This window comes from Mytilus edulis, chromosome 4, assembly GCF_963676685.1.
Source record: "Mytilus edulis chromosome 4, xbMytEdul2.2, whole genome shotgun sequence".
Taxonomy (NCBI): Eukaryota; Metazoa; Mollusca; class Bivalvia; order Mytilida; family Mytilidae; genus Mytilus; species Mytilus edulis.
The window spans coordinates 53,197,749-53,216,684 of NC_092347.1; the positions used below are offsets into that span (position 1 = coordinate 53,197,749).

The window sequence follows — 18,936 nt, forward strand, 5'->3', positions numbered from 1 at the left end:
ATGAAGCATCCAGGTCTTCCACCTTCTAAAATATAAAGCTTTTAAGAAGTTAGCTAACACCGCCGCCGCCGTAGCCGCCGCCGCCGGATCACTATCCCTATGTCGAGCTTTCTGCAACAAAAGTTGCAGGCTCGACAAAAATCACTTTTCATTCATTTCAAAACAATCATAAAAAAAATTTGTAAGGGTTCCGCGGAACCCAGTGTCTGGTCTACTCTTTCTGTTTATGGCAAGCTCAACAAAAATGAGGAAACAAATCAATAAAATATTCCTGTTGATACTATCTTTTGATTGTAAGAAGCTTCTGTCCAAGTTTGATAAAAATCTAGGATAGTTTATGTAATAAATGTTTGAAAAATTTAACAGTACACTGAATGTAATGTTATAAAACTATAAAAAAAACAAAATTTCCTTCAAGATACTAGCTTTTGATCATAAACAAGCTTCTTTCCAAGTTTGGTACAAATACAAAATAGTATAAGAAAGTTATTAAAATTTTAAAAAGTTAAACCACAGAGTGAATGTGTTGTTTCGCAGCAAATCTAAGTCACTTTAAAAGTAAAATACAAAATAGATTTATTTTTTTACAAAATTTTCTTCTAGATACTAGCTTTTGATCATAAACAAGCTTCTGTCCAAGTTTGGTACAAATCCAAAATAGTATAAGAAAGTTATTAAAATTTTAAAAAGTTTAACCACAGAGTGAATGTATTGTTTCCTGACAAAAATCTAAGTCCATTTAAAAATAAAATACAGAAAAATGGATTTTTTTTTTTACAAATTTTACTTCTGGATACTATCTTATGATCATAAACAATCTTCTGTCTAAGTTTGGTACGAACCCAGGATAGTTTAAGAAAGTTATTAAAATTCTAAAAACTTTAACCACAGAGTGAATGTAATATTTCCCATCAGAAAAACTAAATCCATTTATAAGTAAAATACAGAAAAAATGAAATTTTATTTTTACAAAATTTACTTCTGGATACTATCTTTTGATCATAAACAAGCTTCTGTCCAAGTTTGGTAGAAATCCAGGATCGTTTGAGAAAGTTATTCAAATTTCAAAAACTTTAACCACAGAGTGAATCTTTGTGGACGCCGCCGCCGACGATGGAATGTAGGATCGCTTAGTCTCGCTTTTTCGACTAAAGTCCAAGGCTTGACAAAAATGAAAATCAGTTTTAAATACTGCAACCTGTAAGAATAGTTTCTCCATTTTGAAGTTACTTTATACTTTATAAACATATTCAATTTGTAAAGTTGACTAGAGAGTTCAATGTATGCTTCATCTTAATTGAGTAAAATTATTTTAAACAACAACTTGCTTCACAAATAACAAACTTTCATAATTTAGATTAATTAACTTAGGTAGGTTCTATAAAAGGATAAGCAACTCCTGCTCCATAATACATACTCATAAAATGCGACAACTATATTGTAATTTGATAACATCAATTGAAGATTGATTGGTTATAAAATCAAATTCACTGAAGAGGCTGAAGCAGAAAAAGCAAACATTTTTTCAGTAGTCATTTACGCATAGGCTGACGAAAGCATATATCCGAACATCATACTATTATGTTTATTCAAATGTAAGTGAAAAAAAATATTGCCTGGTGACATCAATTTTTGAATCATGCCATGATGCCATGATACTTGTCAATCTGCTTACCCTTCCGGAGCACCTGAGATCACCCCTAGTTTTTGGTGGGGTTCGTGTTGTTTATTCTTTAGTTTTCTATGTTGTGTCATGTGTACTATTGTTTTTCTGTTTGTCTTTTTCATTTTTAGCCATGGCGTTGTCAGTTTATATTAGATTTATGAGTTTGACTGTCCCTTTGGTATCTTTCGTCCCTCTTTTATAAAAATTGTAGTTCTAGAACTCCAGTCCACCCATTGGAAAGAATTGTACTAAAAATCATTGAACTTTCCTCAAAATATCTTAATCAGATACTGCATAAATATTTCTAGTTATGTCTCAATAAACATTAACAGAGTTTTAACAAACAAATTATAATATTTTTCACAGGGAAGTTATATCTATTCTTTCTGAATTGATTACCAATACAAGGTATATAAATCTCTTAAACAATTAGGTTACATGTGCTTATGTACTATCTTACAATTCTTTATTTACCATAAATACATTGGGCCATTCCAGTTAATTTCTGACAGGTGGGGACGGATGGGGAGATTTTGTTTTATATGTATCAGAAAAAACATGAAAAATTACCTATCAGATCTAAAAATTAAGACCTATCAGATGTAGAGTTTCTGTTCATATTGGGTGGATGGGCTTTCATGGGGAAAATTGACCTATCAGATTTTTTTACTGCAAGTGGTGTACCCATCAGAATTTTGCTCACACTTACTGTGCTTATCCAGTAAGCTTTGGGGTATCACAATAGCAATGGCTCAAACAGTTTACCAAATTGCAGTTAGATTTCTTCTCCAACTCTCCAACTAACTGATGAACTGGTAAAATATTTTAGCAGATTGCTCAAGTGAAATGTTGTTAATATGAAGTGAGTGCTGTGAAATCAAAAGTAACACTTACCATCCAGATCCAGTTAGTTGATATCTTTGTCATACTTTTCAAACACAATAATGGCTTAATATAGTATGAGTCACTGAATAAGAAGGTCTAATATTGACATGGACACTTCTATCATAAATAGATTTTATAAATAAATAGTTCAAAACATTGTTGTGTAAGTCTATAATTTATAGCTCCGTTTTCCAACAACAAGTTAGTGCATAATTGTAATTTGGATTTATTTTTCTAAAGCAATTACTTATCTGCTACCATTAAAGGGAAATAATTAACATTACTGAAAATCAGCAAAATTTTGTCACAATTTTTGTCTGACAAATATCAACTTTCCTCATTTAATTTGTTTGTAACATTATTTCTATGATTATTAAACTTTTATCCTCTGTTTTGAATTTAAGAACAATGAAATTTATTTTTAAGAAGATTAAAATTTTGAAAAAAACCTGTTAAAAACCTATTATTGAACACATTTCAAAGTTCTATAAATCATACAAATTCCCCTGTAAATTAAGAAAGTATCACCAGTCCAGTAGTCAGTAATTTTATTTTGACATGAATTTTTATTGATATGGTAAAATTATAGATTAACAGCTGTTTTGTAAAACTTTGCATTGTTCAAAGTACTAGGGATTCTCTACCATGGAGCACAAGATAACTTATAAGCAGTATTTGGCAAAACCTTTGTAGTTTGTGTCCTAAATTCCCTTCAACTTCCTCCTAATTTGGCAATTCAATATTTTTTATTCAAGACGTATTGATGATTTTTTTGTAGGCAACATCATAAGCCTGGTATCATTGATTTATTTTTTAGTGTACAATAACTCAATAAAAATTATTTCCCTTTAATGCCAGCAGATCAGTAATTTGTATATAAAATAGTATACGAATCATATTTACACAATAACTTTGTCTTAGAAGACAAAGCTATAAAATATACATCTACAAAACAATGGTTTGAACTATTTATTTACAAAATCTATTTATGATAGAAGTTTCCATGTCAAAATTATATCTTCTTATTCAGTGACTCATACTATAGTAAGTCATTTTTTTGTTTGAAAAGAATGACAAAGATATCAACTAACTGGATCTGGATGGTAAGTATTACCTTTGATTTTACAGCTCTCACTTCATACTAACAACATTTCACTTGAGCAATCTGCTAAAATATTTTACCAGTTGATCAGTTTGTGGGAGAACAAATCACACTGCAATTTGGTAAACTGTTTTAGCCATTGCTATTGTGATACCCCAAAGGTCACTGGATAAGCACTGTAAATACAATACAAGATAATGTATGATAGGAAACTGTCTAGATACCAAAGCACCCCTAAGATCTGAAATAAGCAATTTTGTAACCCCTAAGACGAAATTAAAAAAGGAGAATAAATAAAACATACACCAATAAACAACCGTAAGAAAACTTTACAAAAAGGAGGTAAAATAAAGACGAGTTAATTTGATAAATGATAGTAAAAAACAAAAAGTGAATGGTTAAGTTAAGAGCAGCATGACCCTATTTTACTATGTCCCCATTGGAAAGCCAAGGTATATGTAGAAAGTGATTGACATTGAAATATTCCAGAAACAACTTATAGCTTGATATAGTAAGAGACAAAGCAAATCTGTTGTATATACCAAGGCAGCATTTCTTCTGAAGAACAATTCAAATGGGTAAAAACATATGTTCAGAGGACTTAACTTAAAGTAGAGGTTCCTATTAGCATGAATTTGCTCATCTTGCAATATAAAGACTTACTGATATCATTTTTATATTTTGGTCATTACAATTCTAGTCCTTGCAGCTATGCTGGATCTAAAATTCTCAGGGGGTAAAGTTCATTAATTAATATCCACACACAAGAAGGATCATGAAGTTTGTGCTTGTCTCTTTGTTCTAAGAGGTTACATCTTTCAAACAGGAAATTTCATGTAATGGGTAAAAATAGAAATTTCCTATCACAAATTACTTCTATGTATAATTTTCCTTGCCTGAGTTGTCTCAGAGGGCAAGTTTTTTTTTAAAGTTTAGAATGACAGATAAAGACATATGACAGATCTAATTGGCAATAAACTCATCAAAGATGGTTATTACTAAAAATTCTATTTTTAAGTCATCTTGGAGTTTGGGCTTTTGCATTCCAAACATTGATATAAAAATCTGTATAATCAAACAAAATTCTCTCATACAAACCATTATATTCACAGACTGACAACATTCACACAATACCTTTTAATAACCAAAAATTTTAAAAAGTCATAAATGATGAAAAAATATTTTAGCAACATTTTAATTGTTAATTTGTAACATAAGAAAAAGAAATCATATTCCATTTTTAATCATGCATTGGTCAGTGGCATCAAGCTAGATAAATAAGAACGTATAATAAGGATTTTCCCATAACCATGCTAAGATTATGGTGAGCTCCATACTACAGGATTATGGGAAGGTACCTTTTTCACCCTGGAGGAGTCGCTGACCGAAGGAGGAAATTCGTAAGCATCGAAATACTGGAGATCTTCACCTTCTTCACCATGAGTCTAATATAAAGCAATAAATAAAGCACTGTGTGGTGTTGTATATAGACATCAGTGTGGCAACAATTATCTTGAGAACAATAAAAACAATGCTTAGTGTATTATAAAATTCAAACGTAATCTAAGGATTTTTTTCCTGTAATACTTTCATGAAAACTTTACCATAATATCATAAAGTAACACAAATTTGAAACTACTGAATAAAAAAAAAAAAAAAAAAAATGTGGTATGATTGCCAATGAGACAACTCTCCACAAGAGACCAAAATGACACAGAAATTAACAACTATAGGTCACTGTATGGCCTTCAACAATGAGCAAAGCCGATACCGCATAGCCAGCTAAAGAAGTTGGCAATTTTTTATTATTTTGAACTTTATTAAAATTTCATATGCAAATGGTCTTTTGCTGTTTAACAAGTGTGTCTTTTTTGTCTCCGACATGTGGCTTAACATAGTTTACACAACATATTTTTGGTTGTCACACTGATTGTCTATATCTACAAGAGATTGTTGTTTACACATAAATAAAATACATTTCATCATTTATCTTTTAATCTTACATGTATATTAACTAAAAATAGTTTGTCCTTTTTTGTCATATATTCAAAGTAAGGCCAAAGAAAAGCCTGCCTACTCACAATAAGCAGAAATAGTATGTTTTGGTATTGGAAAGTAAAAAAAAAAGGTAAACCAAAATTATAAATTTAGAGAAAAACGGGCACTGCCAATTGTGGAGATTTTTATTTCAAGGGTTAAAATTGACCTTTGACATTTTAACATGGAAACAACAGGATTTTCCCCCTCTTTCTAATCTCCTTTAAACTTTCAAATCTGATACTGAGTGAGTCCCAAAGTTATACAGCTTAAAATATTACTTCTGACCTTGAAATCAATAGTTTCTTTTTCATGATGATAAAGTATACATATCTGATGCTAGTATCATATTTCCATAGTAAGGAAAATGTTTTTGACTAACTTTTGGATCTGAACTTGACCCCTGAGGATATTTCTTTGCACATGATACCTGATCATGAGACATCAAATACAACATCAGAGAAAATGTAATATCCTTTTGATTTTGATTATAGGTTAAAATAATTTCTTTTATTTTCTATGCAATGATAATTCTAACATGATTCTCAGAAGAAAAAAACATATTCAAGTATCTAATGTTCAATTAACAACAATGATGGCTGAAAATAATAAATAAATTAAAAAAACAACGATCACCTTACATAAATACTTAATATTTATGTTTATTTCCAAATCCATTAGTATGCTCAAAAAATTATAAAAGCATTTATAACAAACACAAATAGACAAATAAAAAATGTGCCTACAACATGTAAACTCAAGAAAAACGAAAATCAGTTGTTAAGTTCAAACAAAACATGCTACCTACAAGCATTAAACCAAAACTATAAAGCTGACAAACACAATGAACAGGGCAAAAAAAAATCCATCAAATATCTTTTTAAATCTGAAAATTAGCTGAAACTTACTTGTATTATGCGTTTTCGTTATTCAAAGCAGTTATATTTTTTTTTTATTTATCTGTGTTTTCGAGCCCTAACAACTTTGCACTTATATTTTACTTTATTTATTTGTGTACTTTAAATATAATGAATTTTGCAGAAAGGAGATATGCAAAAAAACTGAAACATTCTCCATTACTCAAATAACATTAAGTAATTAAAGTAACCTCAGCTATTACACAAAATAACACTCTACAGAGAGACATGATGTAATGTTGATAATTATTATGGGTATATTGATGGATTTTCTCACTGACTATTTCCTGTCCATTACATCAGCATGCAGTATAAAAGAAAGCTACCTACCCTCTCCAATTTCTCCACCTCGCCCTCCAAGACCCTCGTAGCAGGGTGCTTGGGAACACGGGATGTGGTTTTATTTGCTTGGGTTGTCATTAAGGATTGTTCATTACTGAAAAAGAGAGAAACAAAAATTTACATTAAAACACAAGAACTATTGTTTGTTATATACATGTTATAATCGCTGAACCATTTTCATCAAACCGACTTGGGAACAGGGTCATTCTTATTTTCCAGTCAACTTATTATTGTAAAAACAATCAGTCAATTTTTCTTGTGAAAAACTAAGACAAATTTAAGTTGAACTGACATATTTATTTCAATTGCTTTTGATAGACACTTATAAGGTTTACTTTTCAAATTGTGACTTGGATGCAATGCTTTGCTTTTGCGACAATTGGCATTTCATTTGCGCCAGGTAAATCGTATCAAAAATGGATTTTTTTTTCAAAAAAAGACGTTTAATGATAAAGACAGTTTTTGTTTGTACATGTATAATATAACACAATCATTAGAAATCAGTAATCATAAAACCATAAAAAGTATGTTAAAACTTAGTTGCAACACAGTTCTGTTACTTTGAACATATTTGAAAAGGAGTAAAATTGTGAGACAGTTCTAACTTAAAGCATTATACTATAGGCGGTGCATTATGTCTTGAAATATCCCAGGACATCCCAGGAGTTCTCAGGACAATTACGTGCATTACCATTACATTTGCGCGAATTTTTTTGGCAGGTAAACTCAGGTAAACTCAGGTAAACTCAGGTAAAATACAAGTAATAATGCTTTTTTTTTATTTATTTGTTCATTTATTTTTAAGTATCTGTACCCCTTCCGTTAGTCTTAGTATGTTGTCTCCTTGACACATTCCCCATTTCCATTCTTAATGTTATCATAAGGCACATATTTTGAAAGTATTCAATCAGTAATGTTTAGGGAAAATACAGGTAATAATGCTTATTTATCTATTAATTTGTTCAATTATTTACAAGTATCAGTACCCCTTCCTTTAGTATATTAGTCTCATAAGGCAGGGAAAAAAGAGATAAAACCGCAGATTTTTTTTCGATTTTCAGACACAATTCAGTAAGTCAAAGGTGTATGCAAAATTTTAAGAAAATCCGTGACATAACCCATTCATATATTGTAACTTGACCTTAAGCTATAACAGAGTTTTTACTTGCTTTTAGAATTCAATATGAACAGTATATAATTTGACTGATAAACAAACTATTTTTAAAATTAATAATTTATTAAAATGAAAATACAAAAAAAAATATAGTTATTTATAAAATATTTTAATCCCCAAATGGTGTACTCTTATTGACCTTTTACTGTCTCTGCTATGACTAGGTTTATACGATGTGTGTATTCACGGTTCTGTGGCAATACTCGTAGATAGCTTGTTGAAAGGTAAATTGTTATTTGCACTTCGGTATTTAACCACGCCTCTAGGGCACACCTTGACAGGTGTGACTGTCTATTCGGATCAGTGGATTATAAAACAAGGGAGCATTTAATACACACATTTAAAATACATATTCAAGTTGGTGACAAACGAAAATAGATCGCCGTGGAATTATTTAATTATATTTAGTGCTATTATTTATTTTAATTGAAATGAATTAATTTACTAAGAAATTAAAAAAAATCGGTTAAAGACGGGAAACTTAAATCATGTGTCAGAATGAAATGATATACACCTCTTGTCCTTGATTTATGTCTCATAAAAAAGGGGAACATAGAAATTGGAAATAGCTTTACCGAAGCATTTTGATTGTCTTTATTAGGCAAAAAAGTGTACGAGAACACTTACATGTAGACTTTTGAAACCCATGTATTAATTAATATTTGAAACCCATGTATTAATTAATATTTGAAACTATCTGAAGATAACTCTACCGAAGCGGAATATAATATGTACGAATAAAGAAAAAAATACTTTTTTTTAAAAATCTTTGCAGATTTATGATTAATTATTGTTATCTATTGTTCATTTAATTACTTAATTAGTACCTAAAATGTGTCTAACGCTTGGCATTAAATCTCGGTGTGGTAGGAAACGATTATTACATATAGATTATATTATTTGGATGAGGATTTGAGCTAGCCTATAAAAACACATTAATTAGTTAACATACATTCGAGACCAAAGGATATTAACTTTGATAATTCAATTAACTTTTACTCACATATTTTTCTCTTATGATTTGTGCGTGCTTGTTTCTATAGGACTGTGTATATATGGTCCGAAAACTTATCATAAAATCATATCTAAAAATGTCTTGTTCGGAGAATGATAGTACTAACCGTGGTTCCAGTCCGTCAAGAGAGGCAAATTCTGACTGTCCAGTATGGTCAATTTGGGTACGCACTTGAGCCAGAGAATGCTGAAGAAGAGCTCCATGAAATTGAAGCTGCAGAAAGTTCCCGAAATCAAGATATCCTTAGCAACCCTCACCAGTTTAACACAGATTGGTGTTCGTGTACTAAATGCATAGTTATGCCGTTAATGACGGAATGTCTTTGTTGCCACGAATTTACTCTCTTTGATGGTAATATTGAATTGGGTGAATGCATTAGTGACAATATCATTTCAGAACAGTTTGTCTGAACCCGGTTGTTCTTGAAACCAGCTATATAAGTTTTTTGAGGTACAAATTAAGCGCCATAGAGGGAGAGCTCCAGACGTACTAACTCACAGCCAAAGCCGACTAATGGCTCATCGTCAGTTTGTTTGTTGGGTCAGAAAAGGGCAACCATTTGACAAGAGAAACAGAGTGACTATTCTAGCTTGTGTTGTTAACATTATTAGGGAAGCATTTCCGTCACAAGATGGTGTTTATGAAGGCTTCAGAGAATGTGAAAGTGACATGTCAGACTCGGAATAGTTGTAAAATAGACATATGCTAGATTTGAGGCTCAAAATATTCTTTTGTATATGTATAGATAAAACATATATGTCTGCTTTAATTCTTTCATGTTCACATTTAGTTGAATTATACAATATACTTTTACTATTGTTCACTGTTGAAGGCCATACCGTGACTTGAATAGCTGCTTAAGTCCACTTCATTTGGGTACGTGTCTCCCAAGAAAACAAACCACAACTTCTTATTTAATCAAATGACTTATCTTTTTGCGAAAGTTTGGTATGCAAAAGTACAAAGTTATAAATGGGTGTCTTGCAATATTGAAGTGATAATCTATTTGTCAGATCTCTTATATCTTTTGACGAAATCAATCCATCATGGTATATTCTGCATTTGTATAGACCGAAGTGTACTAAATGATATTCATATTATACATGTTAAATGAATGAACAAATATTAAACCTGTCTTATAGTTTTCAACCCATGTCTGCTCAACGAATTTAATGTCATCTTTCCCTATTTTTGAAGGTAATGATAAGTCTGTTCAACTGGCAAGACTACCCCTAAAGTGGACAAGCAGTTTATTCTTTAAATTGCTGTCAATGAATATCAAGAAAGAAAATAAATCCCGAAATTGATTTGAAACTTTAATACTCAATAGTTTTCCTAGAAAATATTCACATCCCTTGGGGATTATTAGTGTACGTCCAGTTGCATATATATTACATGAATGTCGGAACAATTGTGATGATGACGAGTTTCTTCCTTTATTCGAGAACAATCTAATTGATATATAAATCTGTAATTTTACTATGTTCATAACTTCGATGAACTAAAGCAAGTTATATACATCGACCTGTATTCAATCAAATTGGGTCTCTTCTTCTTCTTCTTCTTCTTCTTCTTTTGGTATACAATAGTCTATCGAATTCGTTGATTACATACTGTTGGCATACGTGGACTAGTCTATTTACAAAACTTTTACCCCAATTTACACGTATGTCTCTTTCTTATGTTCAATGTATACATGTATATATTTTAAATTGCGCTATAGTTCCGTAACTTTCTATCCAGGCGTATAAACGAATCATCGACAAGTGCGTACATTTTTTAAATCAATATTTCTGGTATGTTCCAATCTGTCCTTTACTATTGACAACGAGTATATATTACATTTTCCCAAATTAACCCTTGGAAAAAATATGCAAATAGATTTTTATTTCTTCAAATCTTTTTTTTTTTGGGTATTATTTACATTTTTATAAATAATATTCTTTACACTAGAAATGTTATTTATAAACAAGCGTATGAGTTAAGTAATGACTAGTATATTATATCACTTTCGGACATGCAAGACAGAGATGTATATGATACACCTGATAGTTCAAAATGGAAAGTTATAAGTTATCGGCCGTGTACACTGATCAATACCTACAGAAGTGAAACGATGCATGAACTTGCAAGCCCGACAGGAAATCGCTTGAATACCTGGACGTGTCACCTCACACCCCTCACAATACCTTTGGGAGTAATACCTTTAGCCATGCTGGTGATCAGATGAGGGAAGATCCGAATTTATTTGAATAAAGTTTATTACTTTATAGAATTATGAACGAATTAGATTTTTGAAAACAATTTTCACGGAACAATTATTTAAGATTTGAACTTTGACTTTTTAATTAATTCCAATATTAACAGTTTAAAAAAAAACAGATTATGGTTATTTAAAAAAAATTAGAACATTTTCCGTATCAAGTTAGTTAGTCAGATAAAACAACCATACGATTGACAAGATATCGACACGCAATTACGACTACATCGGTTACTGTAGTTTTGGTTCTTTGTGGTTTATAGACATATCGTGATTTTTAATCGTAGAAGATGACAAAATGGCGGTACGCAGAGAATTGATACTCAAAATTTAAAATCGATGGTTATCTCTTATCTAGCGGAATAAAACTTTAATATCTATAAATTTGAGAATTTTTATACAGAATGGACATAATATCAATTTTTGATTTTTTTGCGAAGTTTCCCTTTAAGACATTAAGAATTCTAATATAAATATGTTCTGTCTAATTCAGCATTTCTATTTGGTAATTAAAAGGTCAGAGGTTTGATACATAAGTTAAATTTAGAATATTAAGTAATAGGCTAAAGGGTCAGTTAATTTTATTATAGAGTTTAGTTTGATAGTTTCAGGGACCACTTTGAGAATAGCATTTGTCATATAATCATCTATTGCTGGAATCTAATATTATTGTGAATCTGTCTTATATGAAATATGTCGTATGTTTAATAAACAGTTATAATTATATAATGGAGTACCTTTATAAATATGTGAGTTAGCTATAGTGAACCCCGTCTCATAGCTTCTTAGTAATGGTAGAAAAACCGTTGCTATAAATACACTACAGTAAAGTTATAATTCTGGCCGTATCAGTTTTATTCTTGCTTTGTAAGTTTTATGGTACACCTAAACGTTTTTTTATTATGATGCATATAGTAAACTATTATATACCCTATGTGTGATCATAAAAAAAAAAAAAAAAATTCCTCTGTTTTTCTCTGAACCTATACACCTCAAACATTTGAACACTTTATAATTCTAAACCTCAGTTTTGTATTAGAAATGAGTATGAAGAATTATCCAGGAGAAATACTGTAGAAACAAATCTCATTCACTATACAACAATGAATATTTAAATTTTCCCTTATATGTTGCCTGTATTACCTGTGAAATTGTGCAAATAAAGTTGTTATATTTTGGCGCAAATGAAATATAACCTTGTGGCGCAAATGAAAGATTGGATTTCTAAAAAATTGGTGCAAATGCAATGCGCCCCTTGGATGGATAGTTTTTTCATTGGCACTCGTACCACATCTTCTTATATCTTAAAGTACAGCAAAGACTAATTTTTTCTTTACATATTTTGACCTATCTAATATTTTGTCTATATATACAAATATAAATATACCTATAATGGATATTATTTACATTGTTTACACAAGAAAAGTTTGCATTTTAATTGCTTTTAACTAACAAAGGATATTTGTTTTACATATATCAAATTAGTGGACAAATATATGCCTTAAATACTGTGAATTCATTTATTTTCTTAGGTCCTAAATTTTCATGGATTCAGGATATTTGTATTTTCATGGATATTTGATTCTGCTTTTGAAAAAGTCTGAAAAAAGCTTATAGAAAGTTTAAATTTCATTTAAACATTTAAATTTGAGGTTCATAAAAATCCACAAAAAATAGGTACTATAGTGAATCTACATTTTCCAAATACAGAAGTCATTATATTAAAAAAAAACTTAATTAAATTTATCCTAATTCTGATGACCATATAATTAAAAGTCCTATCAATATCTCCTTATCAAATCAATGATCAAATCACATTTAAAATCACTTACCACACAGTAAAAGTAATGGTCACAAGTCAGGCCCTAGGGCAAGTCTACTGTGTCCATTATTTATTATGAAACCTTATGTATATTATCAGTTTACTTATTCAATGGGATTATGAAAAGTTTTATTTTCCGTAATAATTCAACCATAAATAGATATACACACAAGGGCTACTATTTCTCTGCAGAGACATGTATCGTATTTGTCTCTGCACTAAACTGTGGTTCTACGAAAGATGAAAAAAATAGTTTTATAAAAAGTCATGACACTCTGACATGTAGCAGGATCCCATTACAGGGAAAGTGAAATTCAAGATATACTACAATATATTATTATCTAATATAGGTTGCTCATTTACGCCACTAAAATAATGACAAGAATAAACTGGTGACATTTAAAAAGGTAGTCCAGAGACATATATACATATGTGTATATAAGATAAGATAATTTTATTTACCAATCATGGTGCCCAAAATTTGACCTATACAATCAAATGAATTACAAAATAAAGCACAGAAAATGATTAGAATGATTAAAGTACATTTAAACAAAAAAAAAAAAAAACACATGAATACACATTTACACTAATTAACCTGATATAAACCAAGTAATTGACAACATAGTTGTTATGGGTGCCACTGTGACCTGGAGAAATTACATAAATCTTTATAGTTCTAGGTGTATGGGAGACAACTCCTGATCAATTTTATTTCCTATATATATATATCTATATATATTTTTCTTCTATTTATGTCTCAAGGTAGTCCTGATTTTTTTTTTTAAAGAATTTCGAATATTTTAATATCCAGTATGACAGCCAGGACACAATTTTCTCTAAAACATAATTATATTACAAATTGAGGCTTAATCTTTTGATTTAATAATTTCTTCATTAATTTTCACATTATTTTTAGTGAATTACTCAATATTTACCGCAATAATGAGCAATGTCCTTTTTGAGAGAAAAATCACTTTTAACACAATGAATGATAAAAATTTTAACCTAAAAATAATCTGAAAATTGACAAGGAAGTATTTTGATGTTAGTTATACATTTTTTTCTTTAACAAAAGGACAGTTGTAACAATGAATTAAAGTCACCATCTGGTATAAACAATTCTAAAGTGCTTTATTTGATGAACATTATAATCTATACAAAAATATATCTGGTTTGGATTTATAATCTTAAATGATTCTTATAGATTCTTTTATTGAAATATTTAAACTGCATGAATAAACTCTACTTATTCAAGCTCATGTATGAAATATTTGCCACTGAATGCTCAAAAGACAAGGACCAATCAATTAAACATGATTTTTACAATTGAAGATTTGAAACATTTTGCTCTTTTTACTGAAGAATTACTTAATTTCATTTAATGGCCATTTATTATGATTGTTTTAAGTTCTATTAGATATGAATATAGATTATAAGTAGATATAATTTTGACATTCCAACTTCTTAGTGTCTGATTGTGTTTGGAGTGGGTGCTTGTCAACAAACTTAATCCTGACAAAGTGGCAATGTTTATACAGGTAGACACTATTTATGATTTAAGATATACTATAGTAGTAAACTAAACTATGAAGGTTTTACATAATGGAAATGTTTTATAGACATGATAAATATATAGTTATAATTTATATTGATTTCTATAGTCTCTCATAATTCTTTATAGAATGGCACTTGTATTTTAATTTATAAAATTACTGTTTTATTCAATGTATATTATGATGATTATATTATATGTGGTGAGACTCTAATAAAATATTGAATCTGAATCTGAATCTTCATTAGTATGTGAAATGAGAGTTCTATTTATAGCTTTTCTGACTCTTTGACATTATTGTTTCGGGGTTAATTTTATTTTAGAAATTATTAAACTCAATAGAACTATTTTCAGGTTGTAAGCCAAACCCTAATGAACCAAGCTTGTTAAAGAAGAATAGCAACATAAAACAAAGATCTGACCTATTCTTTTGTCATACGATATTTTTTTAAAGAAGGTTGTCTTAAGAAAACTGTTTTAACTTATTAAGCAAGCCAGTTTAGGAAAATCAATAGAAGATTCTAGTTCTAAACAGAGTGTTCCATCCATTTCAATAAAAGAGACACAGATATCACCAATAAGGCTCTTAAAATGATTAATAGAAACTTAAGATGTTTTAAGAGGTTTGTTTCATTAACTTATGACTAGAAAGTTTAAGTTGAAATTGCAAAATCATAATAAGAGGCACATTTTCATATCAATCAAAACAGCAATTTGAACTAGTCAGGTGAAACTTTACTAAAATAGGAAAGAAAAAAGGACAAATAATCCAGCAACATCCAAGCCTTCCCAGAGAAATCAACTTCATCTGCCCATGGGATAAATGGTAAAATGGATCATAAGAGATAAATAAGATAGCAAAATAATTGACATATAAAGGAGACAAAAATAAAAAATTACAGTAATATGTAAAATTTGTCTATTTCCATGGAAACCAGTATTGGTGAATTTAATTTCAACCATTTGTGTTGTTTGATCACAGAAAATCATCAATTAATCCTCACACTTATGCAATTTATATTCAAGTAGTTCTCTCTTTAAATGATTACGTAATGCAAACAAACCTTCAGTTTTAATTAATGAATGAATGGCACAGCTTCAAGTTTAACTAAACAACTCTCCTATTTCCTATAGAATCAACATATCTGATATATGGACAAAATAACTTGTTGCTTCCAAATTTATTTAACCACAACAGACTAAATAACCAGGTAAATTATCTCCCCTTGATGATGTCAATAAAATTCCAATATATATAAAACTTAATTAATTTTTAAATATCCATGACTGCTATGTGTAATAATGCTTTTAACCTTACCCATCCTGTGTTAAATCCTCATCTTTCCTTTCGTCTTTTCCTGTGAAGCAGAAATCACAAGTTGATCAATAAACAATCACATATTCCTGTGTATTTGTGTTTAAGAATTCATTAAGATATGATAAGAGTAAATTGTTCCATGTCGTTCATGTTGTCACAGGTAAAATACTTAATTCCATAGAATAAAACATTGGTTCGATCTAGATCTATAGTTCCAGATCAATACTTGTATATTGAGAGCAGTGACCCATGAGAGTAAACCATAGGCATTAGAACATATAACAGTAGTCGTCTACATCGATGTGCACTTAACCTTAAAAATATGCTTGGACATTTCAGTGAGATAGTATTTAATTACCGTTTCATACAACAATGAAAGTTTTTCATAACAATCCTGTAATTTTCGATTTATTTATTCAAATTTTTCGATATTCAATATCACACACCAGAACAGATACTCTAAATAAGTAAAGGCATTTAATCAAATCATATACCTGTCAGTAATTTTAACCACGTCTTATAAATCATTTAATTTATTGAGAATAATTAAACTTTTTAAAAAGATTATATTTCATTGAATAATGTCAAGTAATTAAAGTAATAATAAGCCTTTATTCTTTTAAAATCAAATAAAAATATACACAATAGTCACCACTTTATACAAATAATATGCTGATTTATAATTTATGATCTGAGAAAACAAAATCTAAAATGAATGTTAAATCAAATTAAAACTGCATGAATAATATATTGAGATTTTTCTGTGTAATTAAAAGCTAAGCTTTTTTTTTCCAACGTAGTCGGTATAGTTTCGGTTTGTGCCCTTTGAACTTAAGGACGCTTAACTATGGCAGCAGAATACGCATGCTCGAAAATCCTTTCAGTGATTGGACAAAATGCTGTCATGGTGGTTGATTTGGTTGTGTTTGAAAAAACGTCTCGTTAATTATATCGTGATGGAAAGAAAGTGAAAAACTATAAATATTTGACTAGATCTTACAAAGATTTATATTTTTATTAAAATAATTGTTTCTCCAATAGCTCTTTGCATCCGTGAGACCTTGACAGCTGTTTATTCGGGACAATTATATAATTTTTGGTTTTGGTGAATGTAAACAGAAAGATATGAGGACCTGTCACAGAATAAAATACCTGAACACAAACAGAGAAAACGTTATTTAAATGGTATCTTTGTGCTTCTGAAGGTTATCGAAATGATAGTTTAAAACATATACCGGTACTCAAATTTAAATACGTCGGATATCTTTTTTAAAGATAGTTCTTGTTCTCCCTTTCTTTGGAATGATTATATTATAATTTTAGCTTTATTTTCTTAAAAAAATATTTGCTTTTAAAAATAGAAATGTGAACTGAATGGTGCTAAATGGACATACGATGGAAGTGAGATGGGGTATGACATTCCTTGACAAGGGATATTATATTATAAAAGTTTCTTCCAGATTTCATGACTGTTTGGTGCTAACATCGCTGGTTGGGATATAAGAACCATTGAATGAGTTTAGAATTAGAGACAAAGATAATTTTGACATTCAGTGTAAGTTTTGTTGAAGTATACCCCACATCTTCTTTTAATCACGCCGTAGAATGATTCAGACAAACATTGCATTGTTCTAGTTTGACTCCCAAAAGGGAGTTGAACCCATTAATTGCTGAAACAAGTCATGCACAGGATAATTCTCAACAACTACCTGTATATAACCAGTTCAGCATGAATTTAACTCTTTCCTCCATAATGACGCCTTTTGACACCACCCACTTTACTCCACCATGACGTCTTTTGATGCCTGTGTAGTTAGTACCTCAGTTGAAACACTTTGACTACGAAATGTCTGCATCAGACTTAATAAAATTTGTATCCAATATGAAAAGAATATTTGTAAGAATATCTGACTTAACATTTTATGAAATATTTGTTTTTCGCAATGCTTTAATAATTCTTAAAAGCATAATTTTAGTATTTTATTAAAAAATCCTATGGGAACCAAGTATGCAATAAAAAAATCCATTGAGGAAAGGGTTCAGCAATATTAAATGAGACATTTTTAATTATGAATCAGGATGAAATATTGATTCAAATTATTAATAGAAGGCTTTTATTCCACAAAATCAGGACACAAACCGGTATATGTATACATGTAAAAGTCAAAACTAACTCCATGCAAAGGTTTTATCAATGTATAATATTTAATCTTTTAAAATATTATCTGCTTATTATTAAATGTTATTAACTTTACTGTGACTATTGTATATAATTATTTAATTAATTTTTACATGAAAGTTATCCTATTAGCTTGCTCCATTAAATTTGAATGTGTACATGTACACTGAACACCATTGCCAAAATATGATATAATAAGTACAAAACAATTTCACATAAGAGATATTGAATGGAATTAATCGTTTCATTGATAACATCATGATAACTTTCAAAAAAAGATATAAACCCTATGACATATAGAGTTTGTCATGGTTGTCAGAAAAAAAAATCATAATTTTCTTGTTTGATTTAGTCAGTTTCCCTATCAAAGGTCATGGTTTTCTCTGGACACTCAGGTTTCCTCCACTTAAGTTATAAAAACTGGCCTCCCATAATAGCCTAAATGTGGTGCTAAAAAGAGGCTTTTAACACCAACTAGAGGCTCTAAAGAGCCTGTGTCGCTCACCTTGGTCTATGTGCATATTAAACAAAGGACACAAATGGATTCATGACAAAATTGTATTTTGGTGATGGTGATGTGTTTGAAGTTCTTACTTTACTGAACATTCTTGCTTCTTACAATTATATCTATAATGAACTTTGCCCATTAGTAACAGAGAAAAAT

General features: G+C 29.8%; 1 protein-coding gene across 7 annotated transcripts in view; it reads right to left on the reverse strand.

The window, feature by feature from the left end:
- LOC139521910 (transforming acidic coiled-coil-containing protein 1-like) overlaps positions 1–18,936 on the reverse strand; it is a 78,431-nt gene that overhangs the window by 27,356 nt on the left and 32,139 nt on the right. For 4 of the 7 annotated variants that reach the window (XM_071315635.1, XM_071315633.1, XM_071315632.1 and 1 more), the window contains 3 exons: positions 16,094–16,133; positions 6,938–7,043; positions 5,012–5,098 (listed from right to left, as the gene is read on the reverse strand). In XM_071315635.1, coding sequence (XP_071171736.1) covers positions 5,012–5,098; positions 6,938–7,043; positions 16,094–16,133 — 233 coding nt within the window. The remainder of the gene's footprint in view (positions 1–5,011; positions 5,099–6,937; positions 7,044–16,093; positions 16,134–18,936) is intronic. The other 3 variants (XR_011664093.1, XM_071315637.1, XM_071315636.1) reach the window with 1 other exon arrangement.